At 42.6% G+C, this 16,233-nt stretch overlaps 1 protein-coding gene across 1 annotated transcript in view; it reads left to right on the top strand.

The window, feature by feature from the left end:
* P3H2 (prolyl 3-hydroxylase 2) overlaps positions 1-16,233 on the top strand; it is a 329,435-nt gene that overhangs the window by 277,131 nt on the left and 36,071 nt on the right. The window contains exon 9 of the mRNA XM_069727108.1: positions 6,025-6,152. Within this exon, the coding sequence (XP_069583209.1) occupies positions 6,025-6,152 (128 nt within the window). The remainder of the gene's footprint in view (positions 1-6,024; positions 6,153-16,233) is intronic.

The following is a 16,233-nucleotide window of genomic DNA, read 5'->3' as shown; positions in this document are numbered from 1 at the left end:
TGGCAAGAAAGCCACCAATCATCCTGATCAGCAGACACAAAGCATCTCAAATAAGTCTCCAAAGTCTGATTCGTTCGCTCGGTCTGGCCGTTTGTCTGAGGATGAAATGCAGAAGAAAAAGACAAATCAATGCCCAGCCTAGCACAAAAGGCCCACCAAAATCTAGAAACAAACTGGGAACCTCTGTCGGACACCATATTCTCCGGAATACCATGCAAACGGATCACATGCTGAAAAAACAACGGAACCAAATCCGAAGAGGAAGGCAATTTAGGCAAAGGCACCAAATGAACCATCTTAGAGAACCGGTCACAAACAACCCAGATAACTGACATCCTCTGGGAAACCGGAAGATCGGAAATAAAATCCATAGAAATATGCGTCCAGGGCCTCACAGGGACCGGCAATGGCAAAAGCAACCCACTAGCTTGGGAACAATAAGGCTTGGACCGCGCACAAGTCCCACAGGACTGCACAAAAGAACGGACATCACGCGACAAAGAAGGCCACCAAAAGGACCTACCAACCAAGTCTCTAGTAGCAAAAATGCCAGGATGACCAGCCAACACGGAACAGTGAACCTCAGAAATCACTCTACTAGTCCATCTGTAAGGAACAAACAGTTTCCCCACAGGACAGCGGTCAGGTTTGTCAGCCTGAAATTCCTGAAGAACCCGTCGTAAATCAGGGGAAATGGCAGAAAGGACCACCCCTTCTTTCAGAATACCGACCGGTTCTAAGACCTCAGGAGAATCAGGCAAAAAACTCCTAGGGAGGGCATCAGCCTTAATGTTCTTAGAACCCGGAAGGTACGAGACCACAAAATCAAAACGGGAAAAAAACAAGGACCATCGAGCCTGTCTAAGATGGTAAATCAAATTCTTATGATCGGTCAAGACCACAATACGGTGCTTAGCTCCCTCAAGCCAATGTCGCCACTCCTCAAACGCCCACTTCATAGCCAACAACTCCCGATTGCCGACATCATAATTGCGTTCAGCAGGCGAAAACTTATGGGAAAAGAAGGCACAGAGTTTCATTAAGGAACCAACAGGATCCCTCTGGGACAAAACAGCCCATGCCCCAATCTCAGAAGCGTCAACCTCAACCTGAAACGGAAGAGAAACATCCGGTTGGCGCAACACCGGAGCAGAAGTAAATCGACGTTTAAGCTCCTGAAAGGCAGAGACAGCTGCAAAGGACCAATTCGCCACATCAGCGCCTTTCTTCGTCAAATCGGTCAAGGGTTTAACCACGCTAGAAAAATTAGCAATGAAACGGCGATAAAAATTTGCAAAACCCAAAAATTTCTGAATGCTCTTCACGGATGTGGGCTGAATCCAATCATGAATGGCCTGAACCTTAACCGGATCCATCTCTATAGATGAGGGAGAAAAAATAAAGCCCAAAAAAGAAACCTTCTGCACCCCAAAGAGACACTTAGACCCTTTCACAAACAGGGCATTGTCACGAAGGATCTGAAATACCATCCTGACCTGTTGCACATGAGACTTCCAATCATCGGAAAAAATCAAAATATTGTCCAAATATACAATCAAGAACTTATCAACATAAGTCCGGAAAATATCATGCATGAAGGACTGAAAAACAGATGGAGCATTAGTGAGCCCGAATGGTATCACAAGGTATTCAAAATGGCCTTCGGGCGTGTTAAACGCAGTTTTCCATTCATCACCCTGCTTAATACGAACAAGATTATATGCCCCCCGAAGGTCAATCTTCGTAAACCAACTAGCTCCCTTAATCCTAGCAAACAAATCGGTAAGCAAAGGTAAAGGGTATTGAAACTTGACCGTGATTTTATTCAAGAGGCGATAATCAATACAGGGTCTCAAGGAACCATCTTTTTTAGCAACAAAAAAGAACCCCGCTCCCAACGGTGAAGAAGATGTTCGAATATGCCCTTTCTCCAAAGACTCCTTAATATAGCTCCGCATGGCGGTATGTTCAGGCACAGACAGGTTGAAAAGTTGACCCTTAGGAAACTTACAGCCTGGAATCAAGTCAATAGCACAATCGCAGTCCCTGTGCGGTGGAAGGAAACTGGACTTGGGCTCATCGAATACATCCTGAAAATCAGACAAAAACTCTGGAATTTCAGAAGAGGAAGAAGAGGAGATTGACATCAAAGGAACATCATTATGAACCCCCTGACAACCCAAACTAGTCACAGACATTGACTTCCAATCCAACACAGGATTATGTACCTACAACCACGGAAAACCCAGCACGATAGCATCATGCAAATTATGCAACACCAGAAATCGACAATCTTCCTGATGGGCTGGCGCCATGCGCATGGTCACCTGTGTCCAAAACTGGGGCTTATTTTTAGCCAAGGTTGTAGCATCAATGCCCCTTAAAGGAATAAGGTTCTGCAAAGGCTGCAAGGGAAAACCACAACGCCTGGCAAACTCAAAGTCCATTAAGTTCAAGGCGGCGCCTGAATCCACAAACGCCATGACAGAAAATGATGACAATGAGCAGATCAAGGACACAGATAACAGAAATTTAGGTTGTACAGTGCTGATGGTAAATGAACTAGCGATCCTCTTTGTCCGCTTAGGGCAGAGTGAAATGGCATGAGAAGCGTCGCCACAATAATAACACAACCTATTCTGACGTCTGAATCCTTGTCGTTCCGTTTTAGACAGAATCCTATCACACTGCATTGGCTCAGGAGTCTGCTCTGAGAACAACGCCACAGCGTGCACAGTTCTGCGCTCCCGTAAGCACCGGTCAATCTGAATGGCCAGAGACATAGAATCACTCAGACCGGAAGGCGTGGGAAACCCCACCATAACTTCTTTAACGGATTCAGAAATACCCTTTCTGAAAATTGCCGCCAAAGCATCATTATTCCATTTTGTCAACACAGACCATTTTCTAAATTTCTGACAATACAATTCTACCGCCTCTTGACCTTGAGACAAGGCCAACAAGGTCTTCTCAGCTTGATCCAGAGAATTGGGTTCATCATATAATAATCCTAAAGCCTGAAAAAAGGAGTCTACATTAAGCAAAGCCGGATTCCCAGATTCCAAGGAAAACGCCCAATCCTGCGGGTCGCCACGCAGCAGGGAGATGACGATTTTAACCTGCTGAATGGAATCACCAGAGGATCGAGGTCTCAGAGCAAAAAATAGTTTACAGTTGTTTTTAAAACTCAAAAATTTGGACCTGTCTCCAAAAAACAAATCAGGAGTAGAAATCTTCGGCTCTAAAACAGGAGTTTGAACAATATAATCAGAAATACCCTGTACTCTAGCAGCAAGCTGGTCTACACGAGAAACTAATTCCTGAACATCCATGCTTGCACAAGGCTCCTCAGCCACCCAGAGATAAAGAGGGAAGAGAAGATAAAGCAGACTGAAGAAAAAAAAATGGCTCAACACCTTTCTTCCCTTCTTCTGAGATGCATTTAATTCATTATTGGCCAGTTGTACTGTTATGATCCGGTGACCTTGGAGCAGCATGAAAACTTTCACTGGAGTAGGTGGTAACTATACTGACCGCAAATCCTGATCTTAACACCGCAACTAGAAGTAGCCGTGGGGTGTACCTAACAAGCCCTAGACACCTCGTCACAGCCGGAGGACTAAATACCGCTAAAGATGGAAATAGGAATACTATCTTGCCCCAGAGCAGAACCCCAAAGGATAGGCAGCCCCCCACAAATATTGGCTGTGAGTAGGAGAGGAAAGACACACACAGTCAGAAAACAGGATTTAGCACAAGAGGCCGCTCTAGCTAAAATAGGAAAGGATAGGACAGAGTTCTGTGCGGTCAGTATTAAAACCCTTCCAAAAATATCCACAGCAGATTATACAAAAATTCCTCCATCTAACTAAAGACGTGGAACGTATATCTGCAACTCCAGAGACTACTAAACTCAGAGCAGGAATACAATCAAAAACAAGCACACGGCTTGTGTGCCATAGAAAAAGAAACAGACACTTTTCTTTGCTGAATTGGCAGCTAAGCAGGAGAAGCCAGACAGAGATCAAATACTTCCCAAAAAACATTGACAACTGGCAAGGACTAAAGAGTCCTGCAAACCTAAATACTCCAGTCAGAACTGCAATCAGTAGATACACCTGTCCAGGACTGCAGCCCAGAGACAACTGCATTACCACCTACAACCACCGGAGGGAGCCCAAAAGCAGAATTCACAACACTAATCCATTGAAGCCCATGTCACCTGTAAAAGAAAGAAAATAATAAACAACCATAATACTCACCTTTATGCCTAATGTACCAATGTCCATGTCACCTGTAAAAGAGGAAAAATAATAAGCAAAGACATCGCTGTCCTGTTTGACGTGAAGATAATCCATATCACTCCCACGAAGAGCCGGATGATTTGGATAGCGGTCACAAAAGTGATGTGACAGCTATCCAAGCCAGCCAGCTAACTCTGAAACCGGAGTGTAATCACACTGCTGCAGTGTGAATCACTGAGCTGTTGTGAGAAAGGTCACCAGAGTTCATAGCTGATGAACCCCGGTAACCTCACTTACGGCACCGCTCGCTGCATGAGAACCTTCGCTTTTGCGAGTTATCAGTGACAGCAGGCGTACTCTGAGAGTAGTACCCTCTCATCAGCCAATGCCTGTGACCAGTGGTAACCTTTTTTATGCCGTTCACAGCTGCTGGCTCACACTGTCATCTGACAACGTGGGAACCGCAGTGCTCTAACCGTGGTAATGATCTTACCGCCGATTAGAGCCCATATTTCATCTGAATGGGATCTAGGTTCTGGTTCATCACATATGGATGCGAAACCTGAATGATAAAGAAACAAGACAGAAGAAGAACGCCTTTAACATTGTGGCAACAACACAAACGTCGCATCCGTCATTACACTGGATGCGTCACACACGGTTTTCACTATTTTCGTGACGTCCGTCAATGACACAATGACACACAGCAGAAGACGGATGTGTGAAAGAAGCCTTACACTGCTTTGTTATCCGAGACAAGGTAACATTTGCTACATCTGTATATCTAAGAATGTACATTTTACCTTTGCTATCTTTTAAGAAAATGGTATTGCCATGTCTTTTCAATTCAATTGAGAATGACAAGACATTTTGTTTTTCTTCTCTTTGGACTTGTACTGAAATCACAGGAATTTACCATCCAATCAGATTTTATCAATATGTCCTATTGCACTATTGCTCCCGTATGGTAACAATGTAGAGGTGTGCATTATCAAAGATCAAGTCTCCATATATGCTGCTGACTTGTCCTAGCGTTTAACCCTGCTGTTGTCTTCGGTCAAAAACGACCGACCTTGAACTTCAATATTCTTTCAAATATTCAAGATGTAGTTCTGAAACCCGTGGCCGACCGACCCATCCTCATTTAAGTCAATCAACCACAAGTTTCAGAACCGCATCTTGAACACCCCAAAAAATACCAAAGTTCAAAATCGGTCTCCCCAGACCGAAGACAACAGCAGGGTTAATTAAACAACACTAAAATCATGGAATGATAAGTTGTGTTGAAGGAATAACGTTTGAAAATGAAATTCCTTACATGCATTACATTAATCTGCTACAGTTCTGAACAATCAATTCTAAATATTTTTCTGGACAATCCTAGTCATTTGTTGCCCTCTGGTGGTGATACATGGGAGATACAATAAAACAAACTACTAAAGCGCTACTCGTGGAATAAATAAACGTTACCATCCAGATTCACAAACTGCAGTTGTATTCCTCTTTATCTTTGAGGTAGTAATCAAAAGGATGTAACTTTCGCACATCATGGTTATACCCACGCTTCTGTCTGGATCACACAGCTGAAGGCTCGTATCTATAAACTACATAAATGAATATACCGTATAGAAAACCAATGCACGTGTATTCCATTGTACATGTATTTCTTTATGATTACTCCTACATTGGATTTATATATTTTAGGATGTAGTTTTCACTTACAGTTTCATGTCTCACAAAGAATAGCAGCATAATGGATAAGTGAATAATATCGTTTCAGGAGGATCGCTGGTATATGATGGAGTAAAACTTGTGCACACTTCGGAGTACCTTAATGGTACGCAAAGAGTCCAGCTGGATCATGTTATAACAGAGGAGGAATGTAAGGAGCTTCGCGGAGTGGCCAATGTAAGTTCAGAAGTCAAAGATTGTTTGCTTTCATACTATACGGCACATGTATAAAAGATAATTATCTCCAAGCGCATCTCTGTGTGACACATCAGAGAGGGTTGAAATATGGAAATACAATGGAGTAGTGGAAATATGCATGTGTATGGTTCCAGGAAATATTGTAATATCTTTTATTACACAAGTACTAGAACTGCTCAATAAACGTAAAGAGTTATTCTCATGTTATGAAATTAATATAGATAGACAGCATGAAAATAAGCAAGCTTGCAATCACCTTGGTATCTGCTGTTCTTCTACTGCTACGAACATTTCATTGTTTACAGCCTATTGACAAGGAGACCGACCACCAGAGCCTGGTCAAACATGTGCGTTAACTACATTCCAGGTTGACTAGTTAACTCATAATATCCAGTTATCTTTCTTCAGCCCATTGATTTCTATATAGCATTTTTACAGTGTTGCTCATCTCTCAGCTCCTGATGTGAAACAGCTGTTATCAGTCCTGCAAAATCAAAAGCCCACAACTCTCACATGTCAGATTGCTTAGCCATAACAGTTGCTTAATAGTTAACTTAGAAACAAAGAACACTGAACAAGAGCAATATACATATACTAGATGGTGGCCCGATTCTAACGCATCGGGTACTCTAGAATATGTATGTACAGTACAGACCAAAAGTTTGGACACACCTTGGATCCTTGATGCAAACAACTGGCTAAGACGATGGTGCAGACAACAAGGATTTGGATTCCTGGACCACGGTGTGAATTACTGGTATGATGGACTCCTCGCCAGAGACGGACTACACCTCAACAAACCTGGGAAACACACATTCGCCAGAAGACTCGCTACACTCATCAGGAGGGCGTTAAACTAGAAGAAGAGGGGACGGGAAGAAAAACATTAGACTCGAACAAAGACGACCCAGGAAAACATACTCAGAAGGGAGGTAAGAACATTTCTAAAACAATCCACAGTGAGGAGATTGGAACAAAACAAAATCCTCTAAACTGCATGCTCGCAAACGCCAGAAGCCTGACAAACAAGATGGAAGAACTAGAAGCAGAAATATCTACAGGTAACTGTGACATAGTGGGAATAACCGAGACATGGTTAGATGAAAGCTATGACTGGGCAGTTAACTTACAGGGTTACAGTCTGTTTAGAAAGGATCGTAAAAATCGGAGAGGAGGAGGGGTTTGTCTCTATGTAAAGTCTTGTCTAAAGTCCACTTTAAGGGAGGATATTAGCGAAGGGAATGAGGATGTCGAGTCCATATGGGTTGAAATTCATGGAGGGAAAAATGGTAACAAAATTCTCATTGGGGTCTGTTACAAACCCCCAAATATAACAGAAAGCATGGAAAGTCTACTTCTAAAGCAGATAGATGAAGCTGCAACCCATAATGAGGTCCTGGTTATGGGGGACTTTAACTACCCGGATATTAACTGGGAAACAGAAACCTGTGAAACCCATAAAGGCAACAGGTTTCTGCTAATAACCAAGAAAAATTATCTTTCACAATTGGTGCAGAATCCAACCAGAGGAGCAGCACTTTTAGACCTAATACTATCTAATAGACCTGACAGAATAACAAATCTGCAGGTGGTTGGGCATTTAGGAAATAGCGACCACAATATTGTGCAGTTTCACCTGTCTTTCACTAGGGGGACTTGTCAGGGAGTCACAAAAACATTGAACTTTAGGAAGGCAAAGTTTGAACAGCTTAGAGATGCCCTTAATCTGGTAGACTGGGACAATATCCTCAGAAATGAGAATACAGATAATAAATGGGAAATGTTTAAGAACATCCTAAATAGGCAGTGTAAGCGGTTTATACCTTGTGGGAATAAAAGGACTAGAAATAGGAAAAACCCAATGTGGCTAAACAAAGAAGTAAGACAGGCAATTAACAGTAAAAAGAAAGCATTTGCACTACTAAAGCAGGATGGCACCATTGAAGCTCTAAAAAACTATAGGGAGAAAAATACTTTATCTAAAAAACTAATTAAAGCTGCCAAAAAGGAAACAGAGAAGCACATTGCTAAGGAGAGTAAAACTAATCCCAAACTGTTCTTCAACTATATCAATAGTAAAAGAATAAAAACTGAAAATGTAGGCCCCTTAAAAAATAGTGAGGAAAGAATGGTTGTAGATGACGAGGAAAAAGCTAACATATTAAACACCTTCTTCTCCACGGTATTCACGGTGGAAAATGAAATGCTAGGTGAAATCCCAAGAAACAATGAAAACCCTATATTAAGGGTCACCAATCTAACCCAAGAAGAGGTGCGAAACCGGCTAAATAAGATTAAAATAGATAAATCTCCGGGTCCGGATGGCATACACCCACGAGTACTAAGAGAACTAAGTAATGTAATAGATAAACCATTATTTCTTATTTTTAGTGACTCTATAGCGACAGGGTCTGTTCCGCAGGACTGGCGCATAGCAAATGTGGTGCCAATATTCAAAAAGGGCTCTAAAAGTGAACCTGGAAATTATAGGCCAGTAAGTCTAACCTCTATTGTTGGTAAAATATTTGAAGGGTTTCTGAGGGATGTTATTCTGGATTATCTCAATGAGAATAACTGTTTAACTCCATATCAGCATGGGTTTATGAGAAATCGCTCCTGTCAAACCAATCTAATCAGTTTTTATGAAGAGGTAAGCTATAGACTGGACCACGGTGAGTCATTGGACGTGGTATATCTCGATTTTTCCAAAGCGTTTGATACCGTGCCGCACAAGAGGTTGGTATACAAAATGAGAATGCTTGGTCTGGGGGAAAATGTGTGTAAATGGGTTAGTAACTGGCTTAGTGATAGAAAGCAGAGGGTGGTTATAAATGGTATAGTCTCTAACTGGGTCGCTGTGACCAGTGGGGTACCGCAGGGGTCAGTATTGGGACCTGTTCTCTTCAACATATTCATTAATGATCTGGTAGAAGGTTTACACAGTAAAATATCGATATTTGCAGATGATACAAAACTATGTAAAGCAGTTAATACAAGAGAAGATAGTATTCTGCTACAGATGGATCTGGATAAGTTGGAAACTTGGGCTGAAAGGTGGCAGATGAGGTTTAACAATGATAAATGTAAGGTTATACACATGGGAAGAGGGAATCAATATCACCATTACACACTGAACGGGAAACCACTGGGTAAATCTGACAGGGAGAAGGACTTGGGGATCCTAGTTAATGATAAACTTACCTGGAGCAGCCAGTGCCAGGCAGCAGCTGCCAAGGCAAACAGGATCATGGGGTGCATTAAAAGAGGTCTGGATACACATGATGAGAGCATTATACTGCCTCTGTACAAATCCCTAGTTAGACCGCACATGGAGTACTGTGTCCAGTTTTGGGCACCGGTGCTCAGGAAGGATATAATGGAACTAGAGAGAGTACAAAGGAGGGCAACAAAATTAATAAAGGGGATGGGAGAACTACAATACCCAGATAGATTAGCGAAATTAGGATTATTTAGTCTAGAAAAAAGACGACTGAGGGGCGATCTAATAACCATGTATAAGTATATAAGGGGACAATACAAATATCTCGCTGAGGATCTGTTTATACCAAGGAAGGTGACGGGCACAAGGGGGCATTCTTTGCGTCTGGAGGAGAGAAGGTTTTTCCACCAACATAGAAGAGGATTCTTTACTGTTAGGGCAGTGAGAATCTGGAATTGCTTGCCTGAGGAGGTGGTGATGGCGAACTCAGTCGAGGGGTTCAAGAGAGGCCTGGATGTCTTCCTGGAGCAGAACAATATTGTATCATACAATTATTGGGTTCTGTAGAAGGACGTAGATCTGGGTATTTATTATGATGGAATATAGGCTGAACTGGATGGACAAATGTCTTTTTTCGGCCTTACTAACTATGTTACTATGTTACTATGTTACCTTCTCATTTAAAGATTTTTCTGTATTTTCATGAATATAAAAATTGTACATTCACACTGAAGGCATCAAAACTATGAATTGACACATGTGGAATTATATACTTAACAAAAAAATGTGAAACAACTGAAATTATGTCTTATATTCTAGGTTCTTCAAAGTAGCCACCTTTTGCTTTGATGACTGCTTTGCACACTCTTGGCATTCTCTTGATGAGCTTCAAGAGGTAGTCACTGGGAATGGTTTTAACTTCACAGGTGTGCCCTGTCAGGTTTAATAAGTGGGAATTCTTGCCTTATAAATGAGGTTGGGACCATCTGTTGTGTTGTGCTGAAGTCTGGTGGATACAAAGCTGATAGTCCTACTGAATAGACTGATATAATTTGTATTATGGCAAGAAAAACGCAGCTAAGTAAAGAAAAACGAGTGGCCATCATTACTTTAAGAAATGAAGGTCAGTCAGTCCGATAAATTGGGAAAACTTTGAAAGTGGCCCCAAGTGCAGTGGCAAAAACCATCAAGCGCTACAAAGAAACTGGCTCACATGAGGACCGCCCCAGGAAAGGAAGACCAAGAGTCACCTCTGCTTCTGAGGATAAGTTTATCCGAGTCACCAGCCTCAGAAATCGCAGGTTAACAGCAGCTCAGATTAGAGACCAGGTCAATGCCACACAGAGTTCTAGCAGCAGACACATCTCTACAACAACTGTTAAGAGGAGACTTTGTGCAGCAGGCCTTCATGGTAAATTAGCTGCTAGGAAACCACTGGTAAGGACAGGCAACAAGCAGAAGAGACTTGTTTGGGCTAAAGAACACAAGGAATGGATATTAGACCAGTGGAAATCTGTTCTTTGGTCTGATGAGTCCAAATTTGAGATCTTTGGTTCCAACCACAGTGTCTTTGTGCGATGCAGAAAAGGTGAACGGATGGACTCTACATGCCTGGCTCCCACCGTGAAGCATGGAGGAGGAGGTGTCATGGTGTGAGGGTGCTTTACTGGTGACACTGTTGGGGATTTATTCAAAATTGAAGGCATACTGAACCAGCATGGCTACCACAGCATCTTGCAGCAGCATGCTATTCCATCCGGTTTGCGTTTAGTTGGACCATCATTTATTTTTCAACAGGACAATGACCCCAAACACACCTCCAGGCTGTGTATGGGCTATTTGACCAAGAAGGAGAGTGATGGGGTGCTACCGCAGAGTGAAGGCAAAAGGGCCAACAAGTGCTAAGCATCTCTGGGAACTCCTTCAAGATTGTTGGAAGACCATTCCTGGTGACTACCTCTTGAAGCTCATCAAGAGAATACCAAGAGTGTGCCAAGCAGTCATTAAAGCAAAAGGTGGCTACTTTGAAGAACCTAGAATATAAGAAATAACAAAAAAGTGTGAAACAACGGAAATTAAGTATACAATTCCACATGTGTTAATTCATAGTTTTGATGCCTTCAGTGTGAATGTACAATTTTCATAGTCATGAAAATACAGAAAAATCTTTATATGAGAAGGTGTGTCCAAACTTTTGGTCTGTACTGTATGTATCTACGTTGTGCTTAGCACAGCCACGTAGTATATAGCAGCCACATAGTATATAGCACAGACCACGTAACACAGACAGTTACGTAGTGTATAACACAGCCACGTAGTATATAACAGCCATATAGTATATAGCAGCCACATAGTATATAGCACAGCCCACGTAATATATTGGAATAAGCAATGAAATAGGGCGCACTACCAACATATAAACCTAATATAAAAAAAAAAAAAAAAAAAAAAAAAAAAAAATATCCATAAATACGGGGTGCAAGCGAGTGACAAAACGACCAAATATAACCAGCAGAAAGAAAAGTATCACTCCAGTTATGCACACCACGTATAAAAAATGAAAACATAATGTAGGAAAAAACACAAGATTTTATTGACACACAACATAATAAAACATACTTAAAAACAGAAAGGCAAGGCCCTGTCCATAACACTCAGTAAATACAGAGTACAATAATATATATAACCCATAATAAGCATACTGATAACCAATGCTATAAGCCTGCCTGTACCCTAGGACTAGATGCAGACCATACGTGGCCAGCTCACAGGACAAACTAACCAACCCAGGCGGATGTATACAAAATCCTAAGTGGCCAGTAAACACCCAAATAGTGCATTTAGCCCGAACGGCTCATGGGACAAAAATATCTACCCTAAGCCAGTAAGGCAACAGGATCCCAAAATAATAGTGGGAGAAAAAAAAAAAAAAAAAAAAGAGCACTGGAACCGCCAGGAAAAACCTCAGAGCACTAGAAGAAGGGGTTACCGAAATGGTGACCAGAGCGGAGTCCGTGGGTAGCCAGGCAAGCAAGCAGGACAGGGACCAGAGCAGCCCCACGCGTATCGCCCTTCAAGAGAGGGCTTCGTCAGGGGAAGCCCCCTGACGAAGCCCTCTCTTGAAGGGCGATACGCGTGGGGCTGCTCTGGTCCCTGTCCTGCTTGCTTGCCTGGCTACCCACGGACTCCGCTCTGGTCACCATTTCGGTAACCCCTTCTTCTAGTGCTCTGAGGTTTTTCCTGGCGGTTCCAGTGCTCTTTTTTTTTTTTTTTTTCTCCCACTATTATTTTGGGATCCTGTTGCCTTACTGGCTTAGGGTAGATATTTTTGTCCCATGAGCCGTTCGGGCTAAATGCACTATTTGGGTGTTTACTGGCCACTTAGGATTTTGTATACATCCGCCTGGGTTGGTTAGTTTGTCCTGTGAGCTGGCCACGTATGGTCTGCATCTAGTCCTAGGGTACAGGCAGGCTTATAGCATTGGTTATCAGTATGCTTATTATGGGTTATATATATTATTGTACTCTGTATTTACTGAGTGTTATGGACAGGGCCTTGCCTTTCTGTTTTTAAGTATGTTTTATTATGTTGTGTGTCAATAAAATCTTGTGTTTTTTCCTACATTATGTTTTCATTTTTTATACGTGGTGTGCATAACTGGAGTGATACTTTTCTTTCTGCTGGTTATATCCCACGTAATATATGGCACAGCCCACGCCGTATAACACTGCCCACGCAATATATAACACTGCCCATGTAGTATATAGCAGCCAGGCAAAATATAACACAGCCCTCGTAATATATAGCACAGCCCACATAGTATATAACACAGGCCACACAGTATATAACACAGCCTATGCAGTATATAACACAGCCAACGCAGTACATAACACAGCTCACATAGTATAAAGCAGTGTGGGCACCATATCCCTGTTTATTTTTTATTTTAATTCTTTTTTTTAGTTATATACTCACCCTCCGTCATCCACTGAAGCTGTCCCGACGCGTGCGATGCAGCCGCCAGCTTCCGTTCCCAGTGATGCATTGTGAAATTACCCAGATGACTTAGCAGTCTCGCGAGACCGCTAAGTCATCTGGGTAATTTTGCAATGCATCTTTGTGAGCGGAAGCTGGCGGCAGCATCGCGCATATCGGTGGACGTCGGAAGGTGAGAATAGCACAATTTTTTATTTTTTTTATTATTTTTAACATTATATCTTTTTACTATTGATGCTGCATAGGCAGCATCTATAGTAAAAAGTTGGTCCGGGATGGAGCGACACACTGGCACTGACTGGAGGGGAATAGGGAGGGGGCACTGACTTGAGAGTAGGAAGGGGTCAATTCACGGCCAGACTAAGCCTGTATCTGTTTGGTCACCGCATGCTGGCCATGACCAATCAGCGCCGCGGGATTTCTGTTACAGACAGACAGACAGACGGAAGTACCCCTTAAATGATTATATATATAGATATACAGTATATATATACCGTATTTTTTGGAGCATAAGACGCACTTTTTTCCTCCAAATGTGGGAGGAAAGTGTGGGTGCGTCTTATGGGATGGATGTAACGTGGGGAGGGGGCAGCAGCGAGTGGGATCCCACTTGCAGGCAGCAGAAAAATATCCCTGCTGCCTGGCTGGCTGCAGGAATCAGTGCTGGGGAAACCATATGGTCCTGATGATTAAAGTGCAGTGAATTTTCATTAGCCGCTTCCCCACCCACCTGTCAGTGCCAGTGAGTGGGAAGCAGCAAACCAATATTCCTTCACTTAAACAGGGAAACACATGGTTTCCCCAGCGCTGGATTCCTGCAGCAGCTGGGGAGATCTGGGTCCAGTGGAGGAGGGGGCAGCAGGGGGCCGGAGGAGACAAGATCGCTGCATACCTGCCTGGGCTGTGCTGGATGCTGGGGAATAAGGACCTGTGAGATGTCATCAAGTGGGCGGGCTGGAGCATCACATGACGGCACAGAGCCCTCCCTCCCTCTTCTGATGTCATCACAGGTCCTTCAGACTCCCCACTAGAATCTGCAAGCTTCCTGTTATGACCTGTGCTGTGGAAAGGCAACAAGAGGGAGGGCTCTGTGTGTGCAGTCATAGGATGGGATTCTCCAGCATTTTACCTCACCACAGTGTGGCTGGCACAATTAAAAGGTTAGTCTTTAGGCTATGTGCACACGTTCAGGAATTCATGCAGAAAATTCCTGACAATTCCGGACATTTTCTGCATGAAATCCGCAAGAAAACCGCATGCGTTTTTGCCGCGATTTTGCCGCGGTTTTGCCGCGTTTTTGCCGCGGTTTTGACGCGTTTTTGCCGCGGTTTTGACGCGTTTTTGCCGCGGTTTTGACGCGTTTTTGACGCGTTTTTGACGCGTTTTTTTCCGGACACTTCCCAATGCATTTTGGAGTGGGAAATCCGCAAAAAAAACGCAAAAAGATAGAGCATGTCCGGATTTTGTGCGGTATGCGTTTTTTATGCGGAAAAAAACGCATCATGTGCACAAAACATGCGGAATTCATTCTAAATGATGGGATGCTTATTATATGCGTTTTTTTTGCGGTTTTATAGCGTTTTTATCGGGAAAAACCGCGAAAAAAACGCGAAAAAACCGCACTGTGTGAACACAGCCTTACAACACACAATAAAGCACTCTGCCACTCCTGTGGTGAATTATAACTCCCAGCATGCCATATGATCTACAGGACATGCTGGGAGTTATAGTTTTCCCATGGGTTCTTAACCCTGCTGTTTTGTTCGCATTTACTATACACTTGTAGTGTTCCGGGTCACTATGACCCAGCTTATTAAACCTTGATTTTAGACACTCTAACTCCATTTTTTTTTAATACTTTTTGCTTACTAGACTGTTTGTGAACATGTTTGGTAGTAAAAAAAAAAAGAAAAATGAACTAGAAATCCTTTTTTTTGTTTTTATTCTGAAAAAACAGATCCATCCAATGAGCAAAACGAAAATAGAAAACTACACATATTTTGTAAAAAAAAAAAAAAAAAACTAAACAATCAAATCAAACATTTTGTGATAAAAATTAAAGATAATAAACATTACAATGTGAATATATTTACATGATCATATAAATTTACGGATTCTTGCATGAAAAACAATACACATGATTTTTGCATAGAAATGTTTTACAACCAGAACATGTTATACTCGTCTTGTTATCACAAGTAAAAGGGCAATAGCTGCATCTTTTTCTTTTGATGCCGGAAGAGGCCATGGGGGTAGAAGCACACAGCTGCTCTCCAAAGAAACTGAAAGGTAACATGTCTGTGCTAGCATATGTGTACTGATAAGAGCAGAGAAGATAATAACCCTTCTGAAAACAAGCAGATAAGTGTTGTGAATTCTGTGGCAGAGCTCACTCCTGTGGTCACAAGTGGTACTTCGGCTGATTCTCTCTGGGAGCTTCCGTTTGTGGAGGAAAGTGGTACTGCGGCTTCTGAGTTTCCTACCTCAGGTGATCTGGTGAGGTCGTTAGGTGCTTCTCTACTTAACTCCACCTAATGCTTTGATCCTGGCTTCCTGTCGATGTTCCAGTGTTGGACTTGTTTTTCCCTGGATCATTCCTGTGGCCTGCTGCTCTGCATAGCTAAGTTCTTCTTTGCTATTTGTTTGCTATTTTTTCTGTCCAGTTTGTCTTTTTTGTTGCTGGAAGCTCTGGGACGCAAAGGGTGTACCTCCGTGCCGTTAGTTCGGTACGGAGGGTCTTTTTGCCCCCTTTGCGTGGTTTTCTTTAGGGTTTTGTGTAGACCGCAAAGTTATCTTTCCTATCCTCGCTCTGTTAAGAAAGTCGGGCCTCACTTTGCTGAATC

Source organism: Ranitomeya imitator, chromosome 5 (genome assembly GCF_032444005.1).
Source record: "Ranitomeya imitator isolate aRanImi1 chromosome 5, aRanImi1.pri, whole genome shotgun sequence".
Classification (NCBI taxonomy): Eukaryota; Metazoa; Chordata; class Amphibia; order Anura; family Dendrobatidae; genus Ranitomeya; species Ranitomeya imitator.
The sequence above is the reverse complement of the archived record's forward strand: the minus strand, read 5'-3'. Positions and strand labels throughout refer to the sequence as shown.